The sequence below is a fragment of the Mobula hypostoma genome, chromosome 1 (genome assembly GCF_963921235.1).
Source record: "Mobula hypostoma chromosome 1, sMobHyp1.1, whole genome shotgun sequence".
NCBI classification, from domain to species: domain Eukaryota; kingdom Metazoa; phylum Chordata; class Chondrichthyes; order Myliobatiformes; family Myliobatidae; genus Mobula; species Mobula hypostoma.
The window spans coordinates 111,311,867-111,330,140 of NC_086097.1; the positions used below are offsets into that span (position 1 = coordinate 111,311,867).

Consider the following 18,274-nt stretch of genomic DNA (forward strand, 5'->3'; position numbering starts at 1 on the left):
CCTGTTGCAGTGTCATGTCTATTAATAAATAATTTCAAATGGCTACTAGTGTTTAAATTTCTGCAGAAAAGAGACACAATAAGAATACAACACAATATCTTTGCAGATGCCGAGGATACAAGGCTATCATGCCCAGTTTATTTTGTTAGATAAAAACAATTTGTTTGTAGGAAAATACTTGGGGCTGACTATGCTGCAGCTTTTGTTGTGTTGTGGCACTTTTTTAAAATTACAAAGGTCATTTTGCAATGCAATATTATAATGTCAGCACCAAGAGATGTTGTTATTAGAGTCATTTACACTGCCTATCAAATTTTAATTGCAAAAAGGCCATCCCAATCACTTGTCAAATTGTTGCAGATTTTTTGAGGTTTCTGGCTGTAGGAAGACCCAGGCTGATAAGAAATAGACCAATGAATTGAAGTGCAGAGTTGTACCTAATTGAAATAAAAGCAAGGAATGCTAGAAATCAGACATCTCACCCTGCAAAAACTCACTTCAGGGAGGTAGCACCCCTGCCCCCCGCAATCCCATATTCCCCCCCCCCACCATCCCCACGGTCGACCTCCAAGGGTGTATGTAATACTTTGTGTAGTGATTTTGTCTAATCTGTAAGCCAAGTTGGGTATATGCAGGAAATGTGATATTAAAATATGTACTTATATTATCATGTTTATTCTTTACAACTTTAAGCAAGTCTCCAGGGAGTTTGGCCTCTTCAAGTAGGACATCAATAGCATAGCTCCTTAGCAGCTAGCCAGCTAGTTTAAATAACGTTAGCTGTGCTAATGAACGAATGACACCTGTTAAACTCACCTCAACATGTCTTTTACATTTTAACCCACCATGGGCAATAGAAACAACACACATAAAAGTTGCTGGTGAACGCAGCAGGCCAGGCAGCATCTCTAGAAAGAGGTGCAGTCGACGTTTCAGGCCGAGACCCTTCGTCAGGACTAACGAAAAAGTAACGAAAAAGTGTTAGTCCTGACGAAGGGTCTCGGCCTGAAACGTCGACTGCACCTCTTCCTACAGATGCTGCTTGGCCTGCTGCGTTCACCAGCAACTTTGATGTGTGTTGCTTGAATTTCCAGCACCTGCAGAATTCCTGTTGTATGGGCAATAGAAAGGTCACTGTTGCAAACAGTGCAGCGAGCAACACTGTCATTATTTTTGAGGTCGACTATAAAGCCCGCCCACAGAGAAAACTGATAGGTCTACTTAGCAGAGATCCGCAATCGTTTTTGCACCGCAGACCGGTTTAATATTGACAATATTTTTGCGGACTGGCCGACTGGGGGCGGGGGTGTTAATCACAACTGGAATATAGATGATAAGTCAATGGCATCATAACATTTTAAGTAACGTTTGGATATTAAACACACCGCATATTTTCCCGTATGAACATATAAAATCATTGCAACACACCAATATCGCTGAATCAGTGGGAGCCCTGGGCTTGTTTCCCTGCAACAAGACGGTCCTATCGAGGGGTGATGGGAGACAGCGATACTCGAAGGGGGTTCCTTATGTCCAGTCTATTCCGCAACTTAGTTTTTGTTGCATTCATTGCAGAAATCTCCACTTCACAGAGATATGTTGGAAATGGAAGCAACGTTTTCAGTGCTTCCGTGGCTATCTCAGGATATTCAGCCTTGACTTTGATCCAGAATGCCGGCAGAGATGTTATGTCAAACATACTTTTCAGCCCGCCGTCATTTGCAAGCTCGAGGAGTTGATCTTTTTCCCGCGCTGACACAGATGATTCACTGGGGACATTTACAAATGGGTCACGGATCCATTCCTTTGCACATCTCGGGTCACTGGTGACTTCGCGTGCGTTAAAATTCAACAGTGCGTGACAGGGAATGAGGAAAGGTGCAGCTGACTCATATCGTTTCATATAACCAAATCATATTCTTTGTTGGTGGTTGAGGACCACTCTTAGCACGAAGAGAGACCAATCAGGATGCACGCTCTCCCTCTTCCTCTCCCTCTCAAAAAAATCTATTTCTGGGATATTGTAGATAATTTCTGGGCGTCAGGGAGCCACTATCAATATGCAGGAGACTCCCGGAACTTCCGGGAGAGATGGGATGTCTGAGAAATATCGAGCAGGCTGACATTATCTGTTGAATGAAAATGAGTTAACATTTCAGATCAATATAATTTCATCAGAACCTGGAAAAGCTGGTCATTTTTTTTTTCGGAACATGAGGAGTGCTGGAGAGAATAAGGGTGGGACACTTAGAGAGATGCAAATGGTTCTGTGCTTGTGGTTGATCTGTAAGGGGTAGCATTTGGACAGTAGGATAAAAGTATTGTTGGATCTGTTGTACTGAACCCTGCAGATCTGTGGAGAGGGAGTTGTACAGTTGATGTCTTATTATCTGAACTGGCTGGTTGCAAAACAAACTGAAAATCTAGTTAATTGAAACTGTTCAGTTGTGTTGCATCCTGAGGGTTGTCAGAAAATGTGATGCTGTTTCTTAAGCTCACATTGAATTTTGTTTGGACAGAAAGAGGCCAAGGTGGGTTTGGAATGGAGAATTAAAATGGCAGACAATTGGAAACTGCTGGCTAGTGGTGTAATGGCATTTGCACCAGACTTTGAGGCAAATGGTTCCAGGCTCAATTCCAGCAGACTTCTTGCACACTTTCTATCCATGCTGGGTTGAGCATTGAGCTAGCAACTCGGCCTTGTAAAAAAACAAACAAATGCTTAAAAAAGGGCAAGGTTGCTGCCTGATGCGCCACAAGGCTTGGAGAGGAACAACAACAGTTGAAAACTCAGGAGTGAACAGAGGTATTCTGCAAAGAACTTGCCCAGTCTGTATTTGGTTACGTAAATCCCAGTGTAGAAAGGAAACTGCAATGTGAGCACTGAGTGCAGTACACTAAATTAAGAAATGCAAATGAACCACTGCTTAACCTTGAAGGAGTATTTGAGCCCCTAGATTTTGGGAAAGAAAGAGATTAAGTGGCTGATGTTGTGAGATGAGCAGTTCATAGAGTTCAAGAGTTAGAATAAGAAGGCTGTGGGAGGGGAAGGAGTACAAGCTAGAAGGTGATAGGTGAAGCCAGGTGAGTAGGGGAGAGAGGATGAAGTAAGAAGCTAGGAGGTGATAGGTGGAAAAGGTAAACAGCTGGAGAAGACCACATCCTCAGAATAGAGAGATATCCGGTTAGAACAGAGATGACAAGAAATTTCTTTAGCCAGAGAGTGGTGTTTGTATGGAATTTGTTGCCAGAGGCGGATGTGGAAGCCGTTATTGAGTATATTTAAGGCAAAACTTGATAAATTTTTGAATAGTCAGGGCATGAAGGGTTATGGGGGGAAGGCAGGAGATTGGGGCTGAGAGGGAAATGGATCAGCCATGATGAAATGGTGGAGCAGACTCGATAGACCAAATGGTCTTATTCTCCTCCTATATTCAATGGTCTTATCTCAAAGATGAAATCTGATAGGAGAAGAGAGTGGATCATGGGAGAAAGAGGAGGAAGAGGGGCACCGAGGGAAGTGATAAGCAAGTGAGGAGAAGAGAAGGGTAAGGGCGGGGGGGAACAGCGGGGAATTGAGTAATTGGGAGGTGGGTGGAAGTTATTGGAAGTTGGAGAAATCAATGTTTTTGCCATCAGGTTGGAAGCTACTTGGACAGAAAGTGAGGTGTTGCTCCTTCAGTCTGAGTGTGGCCTTTCATAGCAGAGAGTAGGCCATGGACCAACAAGTCAGAATGGGAATGGAGTTTGGAATTAAAGTCGTTGGCCACTAGGAAATCTTGCTTTTTGAGGTTGGAGTGAAGATTTTGACCAAGTGTTCTAATGTGCATTGGGTCTCACCAATATAGAGGAGACCGCATTGGGAGCACCAGATACAGTTAACAACCCCAACAGAACTGCAGGGGAAGTGTTGCCTCACCTGGAAGAGGCTCTGAATGGAGGTGAATAGGTAGGTGTAGCACTTTTTCTGCTTGCAGGGAATAGTGCTAAAAGGGGAGGAATGAATGGACAAGGGAATCACAGAGGGAGTGATCCTTGTGGAGAGTTGGGGCAGGGGTAAAGGTGTGTGTTAAATGAGGCTGCAAGATAAACTCCAAGATTTTATATTTAGTGCCCCTCCCTTACGAAGGCAAGTTGCAGTAAAAGTCAGCTTGGCAAGCATTGACAGAATCAGCTTTATCAGGAGGTTTTGAGTATGATCTTTGATGATATTAGGATTAGTACTTTGTGAGCAGAATATTGTATGCTCAAAGGCTAAGTTAAAGGCAGCCAGGGCAGTGGAAAAATAGAGTCGAGGTCATGCTGTCAGCTCGTAATGAGTCAATGTAGAGAGGGTAAAATGGTCAGGCTGTCAGCTCATAATGAGTCAATGTAGAGAGGGTAAGATGCCTTCTCATTAGTAATTAGTTGAAAATTGACCAAATCATTTTTCAATTAATTTTCTAATGTTCATGTTAGTTGAGGTAATCCTTTACCACTTGATTGATGCACAGTATTTTTAGTCAAAGTGAAAGTTTTATTGCATAAATGATAAACAGTTAAAAGCAGGACTGCAGTTTAATGGAATCAAAAAGTTTACATGCTTTTCATTTTGAATGTCTGAAATTCCACTATTTGCCAAGCATGGCATAAATTTAACATTTAATTCCTTGTGTTTAGTTCACGCTTCATTTTATTTTTGTGCTAAACTTAATTTTCTGATGTACTTTCACATAAATTGGTAGTTAGATATGATTATTATTTAATATTGTAGTATTAATATATGTTTTTTGTTTGTTTACAGTTGGATGAGAAGACTGAATTATTTTCCCGAGTAAGTAACCACCAGTAAAAGTGATCTACGTGTATCTCTTTGTTCCATTGATGAGGTTGCTAGCTTCTTTCTGTATTAGGGAAAAAGTAGTTGATGTTAGAAAGTTGTCTTAGAATGAAGTTGAAGGCAAATAGAAATTTACAGAAAATTCTAGTTTTTAAAATTAGAAATATTTGAAGATTTTTTAGGTAATTTGTAACATAACTGTGATGTATTTTACTCAATCATGCCCGTTATTAAACACCATTAAATTAGTTTTAATTGTTGATAGTTATAGAATTGCTGCAACACATTCTATCATTTTAGCACATTGAATCTTTGCCAGATCCCAGCAGACAAATCCCATCACTCCCTAATGATTTTGCTACCCCACCAGCTCTGCTCCACTACACTGTAAATTTTATTTCTCAAGTGCCTCACGAATTTCACTTTGAAAAATTAAATTAGTTACATTTTCACCGTACCTACAAACAGTGAGTTCCTGGGAATCTTTACTTCCCACTTTTTAAATACAAGATTGTCTCTTATGTTGTTTCTATTTCTGGATAATATTTCAAATCTGTGCCCCTGGTTCTTTCTTGGTATTGCATATCATGTAATCTTTCTTTCTCTTCTGAACACCTTATATCATGGATTTTTTTCTTTTGATGAACACAAGAGATTCTTCAGATGCTGGAAATTTAAGCAACGCACACAAAATGCTGGAGGAAATTGGCACAGCATCTATAGATGAAATAAACGGTCGACTTTTCAGGCTGAGATCCTTTACCAGGAAGAGAGCAGGAGCCAGAATAAGAAAGCAATAGTAGGGAATGAGTGTAACTTTGCATGTGATAGGTGAAACCAGGTGAGGGGATAGGTGGTTAGGTGGGGGCAGATGGAATCAGAACCAATTGGGAAAGGTAGGGAAGCCTATGGATGAACTGTGTATGTAGGAGTAAATGGGGTGGGAGCAAGGACAGTGATGAGTGTTAGGACTTCTTCAACTTTATAACTTTCTTTGCTGACATTATGTTTTGATTTGCACATAGTATGTTACTTGTGCTTCTATTAGTAACCATCTTAGGCACGTCTCTTCTGCATCAGAACTTCTGCCAATACTCTGTGAATCTGAATGTCTTCTTCCTGCACAATCTAATTAACTTTGTTCTTTTCTATTCAAGCTGGCATGTGCCACCGGAAATAGCTCGGACATTAATGCCTTTTGAATTCCTTGTTAATATTCTTCTATCTTCTGACAGGCTGAATGTGAGAGCTATTCCTGTCCTTTCTATCTTATCAATATCAACAAACCCATACAATTTCTGGCTCATTCCAAGGTGCTTTGCATCCTCAGAATGAGGCTTTTTGTCCTGTCACCAGACAAGACAATACAATATTGGTATTCATCATTGCGGAAATACCTTTCATCCATGCCTGCAGGTTATGTACAGAATGTCACCGACCTCTCCAGTATCTAGCAAGGCATATAGTTATAGTGAGATGAAGCCCAGAGTCAGGCCTTGTGGGCTTTCAAGTCTGTGCTGACCACTGATCCACTTGCATTTAACTAACCTTGCAATTATCGTTTTTTATTCTCTCCTAATTCTCACAATTAGGACTTTATTCCTTGGAACATAGGAGATTTTGGGTGACCTGGAGAGGTATATAATATAGAGGGGCATCGACAGGGTGAAAGCACATAGTCTTTTCCCCAGGTATTTGTGCTGAAAGCATGAGTGCATGGGTTTAAGATTGGAGGCAAGAGTTCTAAAAGGAATATTGGAGGTGGTGAGTATTTGGAATGAGTTGCTAGAAATAATGGTTGAAACAGATATTAGCAATATTTAAAAGCTATCTGGATACATACTTGGATAGGAGAAGCTTAGAGGGCTATCGTCCAAATATGGGCTGAAGGTACTAGCCTGCTGAGCAACACAGCATGAATTGGGCTGAAGGGCCTCATTCCATGCTGGAAGACTATGAGAAGGACGTGGATCATTTGGAAAGTTGGGTAAAGTGGTGGCAGATGGAATTTAATCCAGGCTAGTGTGAGGCAGTGCATTTTAGGATGCTAGGAACTGATAGGACATGTATTTAAATGGACCTCAGGAGTGCTGATGCACAGATGGACCTCAGGGTGTGAATTCCCTGAAAATAGTGACATAGGGCCTTGAAGAAGGCATTTGGCATGCTTACCTTCATACGTCAAGGTATTGAGGGAAAGAGTTGGGATGTCACTTCACTGTTCTATGAAACGTTGGTCAGTCTGTACTTGTAGTGTTTTGATTGACACATTACAGGGAATATGTGGTAGTGTTAGAAGGAGTGAAGAAGAGATTGACAGGTTGTTGCCTGCAATGGAGAGCTTTGCTTTTAAGGAGAGACTAGATACGCTGGCTTTATTCTCACTGGAACCTCAAAGACTAGACTTTATAAGATTCTGGGGGGCAATAGATAGGGTAAAAAAATGTTCTTAGGTTAGAGCAGTCTGAAACTAAGTGGCACAGGTTTAAGGTGAGCAGGGAGTGATTTGAACAAGATCTTAGGGCCAGATCTTTCTCACAGAGGATGTGATGTTGCGGGGGGGGGGGGAAGGGGCGGTGGGGGGTGTTATATAAAATGTGCCAGTGGAGGATGTGGTAGAGTTAGAGTTCAAGTTTATTGTCATTCAATCATATACATGTATACTGCTAAATAAAACAAAGTTTCTTGGGGACAAAGGTGCAAAGCTGCATATATTACATACATCATATAAAATAATATTAATGCAATATTAATAGGTAAAAAAGTAATCTGAATTTTTAAGTTAACATAATGTACATATATGACGTATAGTTAAATATACAATAGTATACTGCTACTAGTGCTGTCATAAAGATGTGTACAGGGTGGTAGCAAGGTGTATCACCCTCGGGGATAGAAGCTGTTACCCTGCCTAACAGTCCTTGTTGTTATACTGTGGTATCTTCTGCATGACGGTAGGAGGTTAAAGAGATTGTAGGATGAATGGGTGGGGTCCTTGACCATGCTGAGGGCACTGCGAATGCAGCACTTCTGGTATACAGTGCCTATAAAAAAAGTATTCCCTCCCCCCTTGGAAGTTTTCAAGTTTTATTGTTTTACAACATTGAATCACAGTGGATTTAATTTGGCTTTTTTTTGACACTGATCAACAGAAGAAGACTTGTGTCAAAGTGAAAACAGATCTCTACAAAGTGATCTAAATTAATTACAAATATAAAACACAATAATTGATTGTGTAAATATTCACCCCTTCAAGTCAGTATTTAGTAGATGCACCATTGGCAGCAATTACAGCCTTGAGTCTATGTGGATAGGTCCTTATCAGCTTTGCACACCTGGACACTGCAATTTTTCCCTGTTCTTCCTTACAAAACTGCTCAAGTCCTGTCAGATTGCATGGGGATTGTGAGTGAACAGCCCTTTTCAAGTCCTGGCGTACATTCTTAATTGGATTGAGGTCTGGACTCTGACATGACCACTCCGGGACAGTAACTTTGTTGCTTTAAAGCCATTCCTGCCTAGCTTTGGCTTTATGCTTTGGGCCACTGTCTTGCTGGAAAACAAATCTTCTCCCAAATTGTAGTTCTCTTGCAGACTGTATCAGGTTTTCCTCCAGGATTTCCCTGTGTTTTGCTGCAGTCATTTTATCCTCTATCTTCACAAGCTTTCCAAGGCCTGCTGCAGTGAAGCATCCCCACAGCATGATTCAGTCACCACCATGCTTCACGGGAGGGATGGTGTATTTTTGATGATGTGCTGTGTTTAGCTCACATTTTGGTTTCATCAGACCATAAAATCGTCTTCCATCTGACTTCACAGTCTCTCACATGCCTCCTGGCAAACTCTAGTTGAGATTTCATGTGAGTTTTTTTGTCAACCATGGCTTTCTCTTTGCCACTCTTCCATAAAGCTGCAACTGGTGAAGCATCCGGGCAACAGTTGTATGTGTAGTCTCTCCCATCTCAGTCACTGAAGCTTGTAACTCCTCCAAAGTTGTCATAGGTCTCTTGGTGGCCTCCCTGACTAGTCCCCTTCTTGCGTGGCCGCTCAGTTTTTGAGGATGGCACGCTGTAGGCAGATTTACAGCTGTGCCATATTCTTTCCACTTCTTGATGATTGACTTAACTATACTCCAAGGGATATTCAGTGACTTGGAAATTTTCTTGTATCAATTTCCTGACTTGTGCTTTTCATTAACCCTTTTGCGGTGTTGCTTAGAGTGTTCTTTTGTCTTCATGCTGTAGTTTTTGCCAGGATACTGCCTCACCAGCAGTTGGACCTTCCAGATACAGGTGTATTTTTACTACAATCAATTAAAACACCTTGACTGCATATAGGTGATCTCCATTTAACTAATTATGTGATGACTTCTAAAACCAATTGGCTGCACCAGTGATGATTTAGTGTGTCATATTAAAGGGGTTGAATACTTACGCAAATAATTATTTTGTGTTTTATATTTGTAATTAATTTTGATCACTTTGTAGAGATCTGTTTTCACTTTGACACAAAAGAATCATTTTCTGTTGATCAGTGTCAAACAAAGCCAAATTAAATCCATTGTGATTCAATGTTGTAAAAAAAACATGAAAACTTAAGGGGGTGAATACTTTTATAGGCACTGTATATCCTGAATGGGAGTCGGGAGAGAGACACCAATTCTCTCAGCAGTCCCTGTAATCCACTGCAGGCTGTTACCATCTGATGCTTTGCAATTTCCATACCAGACGGTGATACAGTTGGTCAGGCTACTTGATGGTGCCGGTAGAATGTGGTTGGAATGGGGATGGGGAGCCTTGCTCATCTCAATTTCCTCAGGCAGTGGAAGTGCTGCTGTGCTTTCTTGACTGAAGAGGTGGCATTGAGGAACTAGGTGAGATCATCCATGATATGAACTCCAAAAAACTTGGTGCTCCTCATTCTCTCCATGGAGGAGCTGTTAATATACAGTAGGGTGTGGTCAGCCTGTACCTTCCTGAAGTTCACAATCATCTCTTAGTCTTCTCCACTTTGAGAGTCAATTTGTGTTCACACCAGTCCACAAGTCACTCTACCTCCTCCCTGTATCCTGACTCATCGTTGTTGCTGATGAGGTCAGCTACTGTTTTGTCATCAGCAAACTTAATGATGTGGTTAGAGCTGGATCTAGCAGTACAGTCATGCTTCAGCAATGTGACCAGCAGCAGTGATAGAGTCAAATACAATGGGTACTTGGTGAGGAAAAGAAAAAAGGGATATGGGCCTAACATTGGCAATAGGGATGAGAGTGGATAATCATGGTTGGTTTGGTTGAGTTGGACCCAAGGACCTGTTTGTGTGCTCCACAACTGCATGGATTAGAAGGTATGGGGCAGGGCAAGAATTATGTGATTTTAGAAGATGAGGTGCTAATGGAACTTATTGAATTTATGTAATCGATCTTTGCTCTTTGTATTAGAAAGGCACAGATCTCATTGCTAACTTGGGTTTTGAACTGGTTTGTCCATAGCAGACAGAGAATAATAGTGAAAAGCTAGAGGTGCGTGACTAGTGGGGTTCCATAAGGATTGGTGCTGGACCTCTGTTGCCTCTGATATATATCAGTGACTTAGATGAAAAGATAGGTGAATTTATAAGTTTGTGGTACCAAGACTGGTGAAGTTGTGGGTATAAAGGATTATCTAGGAATACAGCAGGATATAGATCAGTTACAGATATGGGCAGAGAAGTGACTGATGGAGTTTAATCTGGGCAATGTAATATGTTGTACTTTGAGAGGTCAATTGAAAGGAGAAATTGTACTGTAAATGGTAGACACCTTAAAAGCATTGAAGCCCAGAGGGATCTTGGGTTCCTGGTCCATAGTTCACTGGAAGTAGGCAAACAAGTGGATAAGGAGGTAAAGTAGATGTGTGGCATGCTTGCCTTCAACGGCAGGGATGTTGAGTATAAGAGTACGGAAGTCGTGTTGCAGCTATAATGAATTTTACTCAGGCTGAACATGGAGTATGGTGCCATGGAGTTCTGGGTGCCCCATTACGGGAAGGATGTGGAGTCTGTGAAAAGGGTACCAAAGAGGTTTACCAGGATGCTGCATGGAGTAGAAGGTATGAACTATGAGGAGAAGTTGGACAAGCTTGTATTGTTTTCCCAAAGGTGTCAGAGGTACAAGGGAGTCTTGATGGAGGTTTTTATGAGATGCATTGATAGGATAGAGAGTCAGAATCTTTTTCTCTGGGTAGAAATGTTGAATACCAGAGGATAAAGCTAGAAGAGGGAATGTAAAGGAAACTTGGACAGTTTTTACACAGAGTGGTAGGAACCTGGAATGGGTTACCAGGGATAGTAGTGGAGTTTAAGAGGCTTTTAGATAAACACATGAAGGGAGTAGAGGAATATGAGTGATACACAGGAAAAACACATTCAGTGTAAACCGGCATTAAGATCAGCACAATATTATGACTTGAATGGCTTGTCCAGTATTGTACTACGGGGGTTCCCAAGCCCGGTGCCGGTCCGCAGCCCAGTAGTTGGGGACCACTGCTGTACTATCTTCTATATAATACAAGATCACAACCTAAAATGCAAACTCAATGTTTCTCTCTTCATATTAGTATTTGATCTGCTGAATATTTCTAGCAATTTCTTTTGTTTCAGATTTCCAACTGTTATATTCTCCAGTTCATAGATGAAGCAGTTTTTTCCATCTTTCTGATGCCCTCATTCATCATCTTTCTATTTACAGTCCCCAAGACAGATTAGCTATGATAAAGATGCATTAATTTATTCTTTTATCTTGGTCTCCACCTTGTCACATACTTTTCCTTTGCTCGCTCCATCCCAATCCTGTTCACATTTTAAAAACTTAATATTTGCATTGTTTACTAGATTTATGCATCTCATAATATTATAAACATCTATCTGGTCTCCCCGAAGCCACTGCTTCAGAGAAAACTACCGTAGTTTGTCCAACCAGTCCTTAGAGCTCATACTGTTCAATCCAGGCAGCATTCTGCTGAAGTTCTGCATCCTGTGCAAAGCCTCCACATCTCTCCTGTAATGGGATGACCGGAGGGTTTCTAGTCAAGAAAACAAGATTAATTTGTCATAAAACATTGAATTATAATTTAAGTTATAATTTCTTGAGTTTTCTTGGCCATTTCTTGACAGTTTAAAAGATGAGGAAATCAGTTGAATTCTGGACAGTCAGTTTTTATGACAATAATTGGAGAAAAATCTTTCACAGAAAATAAATCATCCCCAAGGCTCCAAGTAATATGTAGATGGTGCTAATATAGAGGAACAACACTCAATATGAGGCATAGCAAGTGACTAAGGTGTCAGTGGAGAAGCACTTCGGGACCTGAGACCATAATTAGATTAGTTTTTAAATTATTATGGGAAGAGAGGGAAATAGTTCACAAGTTAAGTTTGGGCAGTCTAATTTTGACGATATGAGTCAGGAACTTGGAAAAGGAGATTGGGAGAGGCTGTTTGCAAGTAAAGGGGCATCTTGGGAGTGGGAAGCTTTTAAAAGTGAGGCAAGGATAGTGTTCAGGACCAACATGTTCCTGTTAGAGTGAACAGCAAGACTTGCACAGTTTGTTGATGAAAGATTTTGAGGCTCATGAAAAAAGAGGAGGCACATATATGGTTTCAGCAGCTGAGATCAAGGAGTATAAGGACATTGGGGCTATGTTTCGGGGGAGATCAGGAGTGCAAAAAGAGAAAAATTAGGTAGATTTGGCAGATAATGTAAAGGAGAGTCCTAAGGGATTCTTTAAGTGTATTAAGTACAAAAGCATAACTTGGGAGAAAAAAGGGCCCCTTACGGATTAACAGATTTGTCTATGCCAGTAACCACAGGAAATGGTGATACCTTAAATGAATATTTCTTGTGTGTAAATATGAATATTTCATGGAAGCTATGGAATTCAGGGAAGAGAACATTGCTGTCTTGAAGTATATGCACATTATCAAAGAAGTGGTGCTGACATAAATCCCTGGGGCCCTCACAGACATGTTTGTATCATTCACCATGGGAGAGGTGCCAAAAGACCAGAGGGTGGCTGAAGTTGTGTCTTTATTTATGAAGGGCTGCAAAGGAAACCAGGCAACCCAAAGTCAGGAAATCACTGATGAGAAAGTTGCTGGAAGGAATTCTGTGAGACAGGATCTACCTGCAGTTTGGAAAAGAAAGGGCTAATTATTACTAGTCATTATGGCTTTGTGCATGGAAAATTGTCCATCAAAAATCTGATGTTTTTTGAAGAGGTGACCATGAGTATTGATGAGGAGGACATGGCAAGGTAAGGTCCAGTGCGGTATGCTAGTCTGGAACATTACTGATGTGACCACTGCTGCACAATAGGTATCAGTCCTGGATCTGCAGTTGTTCTTTATCTGTATTAATGATTTAAGTGAAAAATTGGCGGTATTGTGGACTGTGAAGAAGGTTATTTAAGTTTACTGCAGGATCTCGAACAGCTGGAAAAGTGGATCAAGGAATGGCAGATGGAATTTAATTTGGAGAAGTGGAAAGTGTTGTATTTTGAGAAGTTAAGCCAGGGCAGGGCTTGCACAGTGTAGTACTGGGAGAGTGTGGTAGAACAGGAAGACCTAGAGGTTCAAGTACATAGCCCCCTGAATGGTGACACAGGTAGACTGGATGATGAAGAAGGCGTTTTCCATGCTTGCCTTGATCAGTCAGTGCACTAAGTACAAGAATTGGGGCTCCTCACCTACCACCCCACCAGCCTCCGGGTCCAACATATTATTCTTCGTAACTTCCGCCACCTCCAACGGGATCCCACCACTAAGCACATCTTTCCCTCCCCCCCTCTCTCTGCATTCCGCAGGGATCGCTCCCTACACAACTCCCTTGTCCATTCGTCCCTCCCATCCCTCCCCACCGATCTCCCTCCTGGCACTTATCCGTGTAAGCGGAACAAGTGTTACACATGCCCTTACACTTCCTCCCTTACCACCATTCAGGGCCCCAAACAGTCCTTCCAGGTGAGGCAACACTTCACCTGTGAGTCAGCTGGGGTGATGTACTGCGTCCGGTGCTCCCGATGTGGCCTTTTATATATTGGCGAGACTCGACGCAGACTGGGAGACCGCTTTGCTGAACACCTACGCTCTGTCCGCCAGAGAAAGCAGGATCTCCCAGTGGCCACATGTTTTAATTCCACATCCCATTCCCATTCTGACATGTCTATCCACGGCCTCCTGTACTGTAAAGATGAAGCCACACTCAGGTTGGAGGAACAACACCTTATATTCCGTCTGGGTAGCCTCCAACCTGATGGCATGAACATCGACTTTTCTAACTTCCGCTAATGCCCCACCTCCCCCTCGTACCCCATCTGTTACTTATTTTTATACACATGTTCTTTCTCTCACTCTCCTTTTTCTCCCTCTGTCCCTCTGAATATACCCGTTGCCCATCCTCTGGGTCCCCCCCCCCCGTCTTTCTTCCCGGACCTCCTGTCCCACGATCCTCTCGTATCCCTTTTGCCTATCACCTGTCCAGCTCTTGGCTCCATCCCTCCCCCTCCTGTCTTCTCCTATCATTTTGGATCTCCCCCTCCCCCTCCAACTTTCAAATCCCTTACTCACTCTTCCTTCAGTTAGTCCTAACGAAGGGTCTCGGCCTGAAACGTCGACTGCACCTCTTCCTAGAGATGCTGCCTGGCCTGCTGCGTTCACCAGCAATTTTTATGTGTGCTACAAGAATTGGGGGATCATGTTACAACTGTATAAGATGTTGATGATCCTTAATTACGAGTATTGTGAGCAATTCTGTTTGCCAAGTTAGAAAATGTATGTTATTAACCTGGAAAGGGTGTTTAAAAAAAGATTCACAAGGATGTCATCGAAGTGGAGGGCTTGATTTATAAGTAGGACTGGATAGCTGGGGCTTTTCTCCCTGGAGCATAGGAGTCAGGGGGAGGGGTGGGTGGTGGTGCAGTGATGCTTTTGTATTTATGACAGGTACAGATTAGGTTAATAGTCACAGTCTTTAGCCTAGGTTAGATGAGTCTAAAACTAGAGGGCACAGATTTAAGAGGGAAAAATTTTAAAAGGGATGTGAAGGAAAACCCTTTTAACACAGAGGATAGTGGGTATGTGGACTAAGCTGCCAGAGGGAGTGGGAGAGGCTGGTGCAATCACAACATTTAAATGGCATTTAGACAGATACAGTACATGAAAAGGGAAAAATTAGTGGAATATGGGCCAACTATTGGCAAACAAGGCCAGATCAGGTTGACAGCTTCCTCTGCATGGACAATTTTTCCATGCTGTATGGCTTGGCTCATTATTGGATTTTTGTTACAGACCATTCCTAGCAGTTTCTAATTGAGTGCAGGTTACTTTGAATAATAATTAATCAATATTACCATTGATACAGGTAAAGCCATCACAGGGAAAGCCCTCCCAACCATTGTGCATATCTACATGAAACACTGTTGTAGAAAAGTAGCATCCATCATCAAAGATCCTCACCACCCAGGTCATGCTTTATTCTCACCGCTGCCATCAGGTTGAAGCTACAAGAGCCTCAGGACTCGCACCACCAGGTTCAAGAACAGTTACTATCCCTCAACTAGGCCTTGAACAAAAGGGGATAACTGAACTCATCTATTGAGATGTTCCCACAACCAATGATTTAACTTTAAGGAATCTTTATCTTGTTATTTCATGCTCTGGTTATTTATCGCTATTGATTTATATTTATATTTGCATTTGTAGTTTGTTGTCTTCTATGCTCTACTTGATCTTTCATTGATCCTGTTATAGTTACTATTCTATAGAGTTGCTGAGTATGCCCATAGGAAGAAGAATCTCAGGGTTGTATGTACTCTGATAATAAAATTTACTTTGAACTTTGCTACTGACTTTATATTTTTTGAATGTATCTTCTACAATCCGGAATGATTTAACACCTTTTAAAATATTTCAGCATTTCAGACAGTGCAGCACTGACTCAGTGGGCACAGAAATGCCAGCTCAGATTATATGTTCATGGTACCAGTGTGCATTTTTATTGCTTGCTCTTATGGTCAAATTATGTCCATTGAGCCACAGATGACATGACCACTGTCTGATTGCACCTAGAAAATCCTACTGAAAGAATGGGTTATAGCTTATCAGTCAATAAGAATTTTGGAATTCTCAACCTTATCTTCTCCATGGGGCTGAGGAAGAAGGTTGCCCATGGTCCTATTGTTTTCTCTCAAGAGTTCGCTCTACTTTGAGCAACTATAAGATCTTGCACATACAATGTGGCAGCTTTCAGTAATAAGTAAAATACGTTTTGATCCTTTACATCATTCAGAATGATATCTGAAGATTAACCAATAGCCTGCGAGGTAAAATTTTGTTCTTTTTCCCCTGAAGCAACAATATGAAAAAACATAATCTGCTCTATCAGTTGTCAAACAGTTAGAGAAAAAGTTCTGTGTTCCAATATTTCGCTCTTATTCTCTGGCAATAAGTACCGACCATCTCTCCTTTTGTTCTTTGATTAGCCAGCATCTCGAAATGCAGTTTCAGGATTGTCTGCAGCCACACTGTCCTCCCTTGGAGGAGCTTCCTCACGACGAGGCAGTGGGGAGATGAGTAGCATTTTGGATCCAGATGTTTCACTTAGTGAAATGCGGGTAAGGTTTATTGAACTTTCAATATGGCTGGAAATATTTAATTGTTTTGAAATGCTTCTGTCAATTTTAAGAATTCTTATACAATGTGGTTACTTAATGTTTTTGCACCCTCCCCCTCCTATTTATCCACTGGTTCATTCCATGTGTCCAACAGGATATCTATGAGCTTAAGGACCAGATACAAGATGTAGAGGGGCGATACATGCAGGGATTAAAAGAACTTAAGGTATCAGGGCCATGTCCCCAGCATGTTTTGTCTGTTTCCTCTGGCTGCCATAATGGGAATTTGTGCTACACTTCTTAACATGCAAGAGTAGAAATCCTCCAGCAGTTGACTAACTTTTTTTTGAATGATTGCTAGAGAATGTGGATTCTTAAGGCATGTGTTCTGTTTTTCCTAATATAAACCTTTCAGCACTTTATGTTAACGTGCAGTATCAAAAAAAATTTGTAAGTAGTATTAATATTGTAAAGCAACCAATGTGAAAAGGTAGCAGTTAGAATCAATTACAAGTGACCTATAAAAGTAGAAAGCAATTGTTTAATTCTTGATCTGTGATTTATTTTGGTTTTAGTTTCATCAATTGTTTAGATATTCCTTGATTTATAAATATTTTATTTATTTTTGTTATAATTCCATTGACACGTTAGTCTATGCATTCTTGATATACAAATTTGAATTGCTACAATAAATGGCACACAGTTGGAGAAAGAGGGAAATATGAAGACAGAAATTATTAATATCTGTAATAATAACTGGCAGCAGCATACAATGTATTTCTGTTGTGCAGATCATGATGATTCTTGTTGGCACAACTACGTAAATATATCTACAATCAAATTAACTTGCTGCTGGAGAAAAGGGTACCAACTTTCAAAATTATGTGTTATATGGCATTTCCAAATGTGGTCACAAAATGACCAATCACAATTTTTTTGTGGTTAAGAACATGATAATGCAATTATTTTCTCATGCCACATTCCCTCTCCCCGAATTGGCAAACCACTACTAACATTTTGCTTCCCTGCTAATCAAGATCTGTGTTAAGAATTCAGATATTTGTGGTGATGTCTCTTTGTTATATTTAATTTACATATTTAAAGTTTAGGTTTATTGACTGACATTCATGAGCTCTGGGACCCAGCTAGATATTTTATGTTGAAACAATATACATATACATGTTTAATAAAACCTGAGAGTACAATCTATTCATAAATCAAGGAGTATCTCTATTTTTTGTAATTTATTTCATTTAGAATGTATCTTGAACCAAAATGGTGTCCTAGTTTTCTGAAATATTCCTCAGAAAATTTTAGTTATCTTTTTGGGAAGCGTGGATATTGGAAATTTAAAACCAAAATTTAATTTGCTACTGGAAATGAAAGCTGTCTTAGAAGCATTTCCACATGTGAATACCTTTGTAAAACAAACAAAAAATTCTAATCCTTTGAAATGCATGGCTAAATAATGTTTATTTTTGGCAAGGTGGAAGTGCTTTTATTTGGATTATGATAAGCTATTTGGAAAAGTCAGTAGTTTAATTAGAAAATGAAATGTCAATTAAAGGTGAAATTCATGTAAAAACTAATCAAAGATATCTGTCAGTTAATAAGCTTTACAAGTTGGACTCTGAGAATGGAAAGGGGAATCTTATTTTTAATTTATATGAATTTCAGTACCAATCTAAAAACTGTTTCATCATAAAAAATGAAGGGACTGTGTTCAATCTAGTAATCTTTCACATGATTGCTTTTTATATAATTGATTTGTGTTGTGTAAAATATTGTGTTATGTCTTTTGCTTCTGCAT

General features: G+C 40.6%; 1 protein-coding gene across 11 annotated transcripts in view; it reads left to right on the forward strand.

Moving 5' to 3' along the window:
- The window catches only part of lrrfip2 (leucine rich repeat (in FLII) interacting protein 2), a 130,934-nt gene that overhangs the window by 66,297 nt on the left and 46,363 nt on the right, over window positions 1-18,274 (forward strand). For 6 of the 11 annotated variants that reach the window (XM_063054807.1, XM_063054829.1, XM_063054836.1 and 3 more), the window contains 3 exons: window positions 4,784-4,813; window positions 16,333-16,464; window positions 16,619-16,690. In XM_063054807.1, the coding sequence (XP_062910877.1) occupies window positions 4,784-4,813; window positions 16,333-16,464; window positions 16,619-16,690 (234 nt within the window). The remainder of the gene's footprint in view (window positions 1-4,783; window positions 4,814-16,332; window positions 16,465-16,618; window positions 16,691-18,274) is intronic. The other 5 variants (XM_063054825.1, XM_063054844.1, XM_063054861.1 and 2 more) reach the window with 1 other exon arrangement.